This window comes from Phocoena phocoena, chromosome 11 (assembly GCF_963924675.1).
Source record: "Phocoena phocoena chromosome 11, mPhoPho1.1, whole genome shotgun sequence".
Taxonomy (NCBI): Eukaryota; Metazoa; Chordata; class Mammalia; order Artiodactyla; family Phocoenidae; genus Phocoena; species Phocoena phocoena.
Window position 1 is genome coordinate 24,877,619 of NC_089229.1, and position 6,000 is coordinate 24,883,618.

The 6,000-nt window shown below is 36.7% G+C and overlaps 1 protein-coding gene across 1 annotated transcript in view; it reads left to right on the plus strand.

Moving 5' to 3' along the window:
• CDK17 (cyclin dependent kinase 17) overlaps window positions 1-944 on the plus strand; it is a 44,301-nt gene extending 43,357 nt beyond the window's left edge. Inside the window, exons 15-16 of the mRNA XM_065887931.1 lie at window positions 304-381; window positions 907-944. Coding sequence (XP_065744003.1) covers window positions 304-381; window positions 907-944 — 116 coding nt within the window. The remainder of the gene's footprint in view (window positions 1-303; window positions 382-906) is intronic.
• The last annotated feature ends 5,056 nt before the right edge of the window (window positions 945-6,000 follow it).

The following is a 6,000-nucleotide window of genomic DNA, read 5'->3' on the forward strand; positions in this document are numbered from 1 at the left end:
TAGGTCTTCCAACCTCAGTAAGCCCTAGAAATAGTGTACATTCTCCTTAGAGAAACACATACTCAAAGCATGATTTAAGGCAGAATTGGGGGAGAAAGGTTCTGAGGGAGAGATTATTTGGTTTGGTTTTCTTAAGACATTGGGACAAAAGGGAAAATATTTCAGCAGGGCTGTAACCTTGTAAATGTAGTATAAATGTTTCATGTTGAATCAGTATACATTTTTAGATATTTTGTCTATAGTTGGATTATATTTGCTTTAATGATAGACTTTCATCTGGTAATTTCTGTCTGTGCATTTTAGGTGTATCAATATTCAGTTTGAAAGAGATTCAATTGCAAAAGGACCCGGGTTTTCGAAATTCTTCTTATCCAGAGACAGGTGTGTTTGTCATAAACCATTTCACGTGTCGATCATGAAATTTTGCGTGGAACCAAGTTTTGGGTTTATAAATTGATCGGTAAAATTATTGATGTAAAAAACAATGTACAGTGCATTCCACAGCTGTGTATGTTTAGCATTGCACATACTTTCCTGTATGATATGGGCAGCTCAGTAATTCTTCAGAGAGAAATCTGACTCAGTCAAATCAGGGATCCTGAAAGCTGCAGATGGCACAAAGACCTTTTACAAGTGGCCTGGCTTGATCACTGCACACACCATCCCTGGCACCTGAGGCAGAAGACACATCTTGTGCTTCCCTAGTCATCAGGTTCATCACTTCGAAGCATAGAAGCTGTAGACTGACCCCATCAACAAAAGGGTCATTTAAAACAGTGCTGATCACTCTTACCGTGGAATATTAGCTTTTGCTGGTGGGAACATTAGCTTCATAGAGTCAACAAATACTGTATGTGGGATAAAACTGAACCTTGAACTGCCTCATAAAATGACTTTATATTTTAGGACATGGGAAGAACAGAAGACAGAGCATGCTCTTTTAAGTCTGGTAACATGGTTTCAAGCCCAGCCCCCAGCCTTTCTTATCAATCAAGGACTCAGATCTGAAGGCAATTATTTCTTTTGGTGGACTTGGAATCTTCGTTTGTCTACACTGTCCTCTTCACAGTGGAGTCTTTTTATTTCAGACCTACAAATTGTTTTTATATTTGTTGTCACAGTGTGACAATTTTTTTGTACAGTTGGTTTTAAGGTCTTCTCTGCCATTAGAGCCAGTAGGTTACAGCTATTGATGTAACTGTAGCTGCAATTTTTGTGCAGGACTGAGAAACACAATGCATTATTTATTGCGGAATCATTGCTGCTAAATAACTACTGTCTGTTTATTTAACACAACAGTTGAATGCCTGAAGAAGTTGCAGTGGCTTTATTATACGTGAATGCATCTGTTTCTCCTCACATTGTTTTACTGCTGCATTTTTTCTTTGTTTGTTTTTAAAATTAAACTGCAGTGTTTCCTGGAATGTAAATCCAGCTTTGCTTAACAGTAAAATAAGTGAGCCAACTTGAACACTCTTACATTCATGCTATATAATTTTTTTATTGAACATTGGCAAATAGTGTAGTAAGAAATTGATAAGCACATTATGTTTAGGAAAGCATGTGATGCAGAAGTTGATTCAAGCAAGTGAATATCTGACATTTTGGGGATATCGTATTAAATACCAGTAAATTAAAGCACCAAAATTATTTATTTTTATTTTTCCTCATTTTAGAAATATTTCCTGCATATTATTGGATATTTGTATACTAATACACTTACCTATTTTACATCGTGCTTTAATTTAGTTAAAACTAAACCATACAAGTCCAGTCAAACATCAGAGGTCTTGTTTTGTTTATTTGTTTTAAATACAATTCTTTTATTAGAATGGATGATCATTGGGGAACAGTTTTATTTCATTTGGGAGCTGTGTGTGTGTGTTTTAATAACATTCACTTGGAATCAGTTGAAAGCTGTAATATGTCTTTGAAATGAGCCATGCTAAATACAAATGAGAGAAATGAGAACTTGGAAGATTGTTTTAAAGCATTATAGATATTATCTGTTTACCAGAGGTAGTAAATATTACAGTTTTAATTATGCATCTTTTTGAACATCATAAATACACCTTGGTGTTGGTAACAGTGTTTTAAGCATTTGTGTTCACTTTTAAGGACTGTTTGTTTAGTGCATCTTACCAACTGCAAATCTTAATTGCGATATTTTGAAATGGTCATGTAAATTTTGGGCTTATATATCATGAAAACAGTCATAACTTAATTCTTTTCCTGACATTCACTGTAAAACATTCAGGGGTCCTACCATTTCTGTTCAGGAAATCTTGTAGTTTATTGTTATTTAACAGTATTAAGTGAATTTTTGTATATTTCATTTTAATTTTATTTGTGAATAGTGATTGTGGCATGTTTGGGGTGTTATTTTAATATTTCATAATACTGAAATTTTAATTTTTTAAGAAAAATTTTCTGGAAGAAACAGATTCATGTGTAATGGTGAATATTGGACCACTACTGCTTTTCACATTTGTAAATTGGTTTTATGTTAAACCCTGTAGCCTAACAAACTGCTGTTATTTCTAACTGACAGATATGTATTAATATTGTACTTTGAAGGTTATAAATATTATGTGAAAATTCCTCCATTTTGTTTTGAAATTTATAATAACAAAATCTTCATGTTGTTAAAATGTGGTTTTGTTGAGTCACAGTTCTTTCTTGGGGAAGAAGGCTGTGCAGAATGGGATCTTTTTTTTTTTCAATTTTATTTATTTATTTTTATGCAGCAGGTTCTTTTTGGTTATCTGTTTTATACATGTTAGTGTATATATGTCAATCCCAATCTCCCAATTCATCACACCACCCCCACCCCACTTTCCCCTCTTGGTGTCCATACGTTTGTTCTCTACATCTGTGTCTCTATTTCTGCCTTGCAAACCGGTTCATCTGTACCATTTTTCTAGATTCCACATATATGCATTAATATATATTTGTTTTTCTCTTTCTGACTTACTTCACTCTGTATGACAGTCTCTAGATCCATCCACGTCTCTACAACTGACACAATTTCGTTCTTTTTTATGGCTGAGTAATATTCCATTGTATATATGTATCACATCTTCTTTATCCATTCTTCTGTCAGTGGGCATTTAGGTTGCTTCCATGACCTGGCTATTGTAAATAGTGCTGCAGTGAACATTGGGGTGCATGTGTCTTTTTGAATTATGGTTTTCTCTGGATATATGCCCAGTAGTGGGATTGCTGGGTCATGTGGTAATTCTATTTTTAGTTTTTTAATGAACCTCTGTACTGTTCTCCACAGTGGCTATATTAATTTACATTCCCACCAACAGTGCAAGAGGGTTCCCTTTTCTCAACACCCTCTCCAGCATTTGTTGTTTGTAGACTTTCTGATGATACCTTTTCTAACCAGTGTGAGGTGATACCTCATTGTAGTTTTGATTTGCATTTCTCTTATAATTAGTGTTGTTGAGCATCTTTTCATGTGCCTCTTGGCTATCTGTTTGTCGTCTTTGGAGGAATGTCTATTTAGGTCTTCTGCCTATTTTTTGATTAGTTGCTTGTTTTTTTAATATTGAGCTGCATGGGCTGTTTCTATATTTTGGAGATTAATCCTTTGTCCGTTGATTCATTTGCAAGTATTTTCTCCCATTCTGAGGGCCTTTTCGTCTTGTTTCCTTTGCTGTACAAAAGCTTTTAAGTTTCATTAGGTCCCAGTTGTTTACTTTTGTTTTTATTTCCATTACTCTAGGAGGTGGGTCAAAAAAGATCTTGCTGTGATTTATGCCAAAGAGTGTGCTTCCTATGTTTTCCTCTAAGAGTTTTATAGTGTCCAGTGTAAGACTGGACATTTAGGTCTTTAATTCTTTTTTTTAATTAATTTATTTTCGGCTGCGTTGAGTCTTCGTTGCTGTGTGCGGGCTTTCTCTAGTTGTGGTGAGCGGGGGCAACTGTTCGTTGTGGTGTGCGGGCTTCTCATTGCAGTGGCTTCTCATTGCGGAGCACGGGCTCTAGGCACACGGTCTTCAGTAGTTGTGGCACACAGGCTCAGTAGTTGTGGTTTGTGGGCTCTAGAGCACAGGCTCAGTAGTTGTGGTGCACAGGCTTAGTTGCTCCGCAGCATGTGGCATCTCCCCAGACCAGGGCTTGAACCCGTGTTCCCTGCATTGGTAGGCGGATTCTTAACCACTGCGCCACCTGCGAAACCCTTTAATCCATTTTGAGTTTATTTTTATGTATGGTGTTAGAGAGTGTTCTAATTTCAGTCCTTTACATGTAGCTGTCCAGTTTTCCCAGCACCACTTATTGAAGAAACTGTCTTTTCTCCATTGTATATCCTTGCTTCCTTTGTCATAGATTAGTTGACTATAGGTGTGTTGGTTTAACTCTGGGCTTTCTATCCTGTTCTATTGATCTGTATGTCTGTTTTTGTGCTAGTACCATATTGTCTTGATTACTGTAGCTTTGTAATATAGTCTAAAGTAAGGGAGTCTGATTCCTCCAGCTCCATTTTTTTTCCCCTCAAGATTGCTTTCGCTATTCGGGATCTTTTGTGTCTCCATACAAATTTTAAGATTTTTTTGTTCTGTAAAAACTACCATTGGTAATTTGATAGAGATTGCATTGAATCTGTAGATTGCTTTGGGTAGTATAGTCATTTTCACAATATTGATTCTTCCAATCCAAGAAGAACATGATATATCTCTCCATCTGTCTGTGTTATCTTTGATTTCTTTCATCAGTGTCTTATAGTTTTCTGCATACAGGTCTTTTACCTCCTTAGGTGGGTTTATTCTTAGGTATTTTATTCTTTTTGTTGCAGTGGTGAATGGGATTATTTCCTTAATTTCTCTTTCTGATCTTTTGTTGTTAATGTATAGGAATTCAAGAGGTTTCTGTGTATTAATTTTGTATCCTGCAACTTTACCAAATTCATTGATTAGGTCTAGTAGTTTTCTGGTGGCATCTTTTTTTTTTTTTTTTTTAACTTTATTCATTTTGGCTGTGTTGGGTCTTTGCTGCGGGCAGGCTTTCTCTAGTTGTAGCAAGCAGGGGCTACTCATCGCGGTGGCTTCTCTTGTTGTGGAGCACGGGTTCTAGGCACACGGGTTTCAGTAATTGTGGCACGCAGGCTCAGTAGTTGTAGCGCACGGGCTTCGTTGCTTCATGGCATGTGGAATCTTCCCGGACCAGGGCCTGAACCCATATCCCCTGCATTGGCTGGCAGATTCTTAACCACTGCGCCAGTAGGGAAGCCCTCTGGTGGCATCTTTAGGATTATCTATGTATAGTATCATGTCATCTGCAAATAGTGACAGTTTTACTGCTTCTTTTCCAATTTGTATTCCTTTTTCTTCTGTGATTGCTGTGGCTAGGACTTCCAAAATTATGTTGAATAATAGTATCAAGAGTGGACACACTTGTCTTGTTCCTGATCTTAGGGGAAATGCTTACAGTTTTTCACCACTGAGAATGATGTTTGCTGTGGGTTAATCATATATGGCTTTTATTATGTTGAGGTAGGTTCTCTCTATGCCTGCTCTCTGGAGAGTTTTTTATCATAAATGGGTGTTGAATTTTGTCAAAAGCTTTTTCCGCTTCTATTGAGATGATCATATGGTTTTTATTCTTCAGTTTGTTAATATGGTGTATCACATTGGTTGATTTGTATATATTGAAGAATCCTTGCATCCCTGGGATAAATCCCACTTGATATGGTATATGATCCTTTTAGTGTGTTGTCGGAATCTGTTTGCTAGTATTTTGTTGAGGATTTTTGTATCTATATTCATCAGTGATATTGCTCTCTAATTTTCTTTTTTTGTGGTATCTTTGTCTGGTTTTGGTATCAGGGTGATGGTAGCCTCGTAGAATGAGTTGGGAGTGTTCCTCCCTCTGCAGTGTTTTGGAAGAGTTTGAGATGGATGGGTGTTAGCTCTTCTCTAAATGTTTGATAGAATTCACCTGTGAAGCCATCTGGTCCTGGACTTTTGTTTGTTGGGAGAGTTTTAATCACAG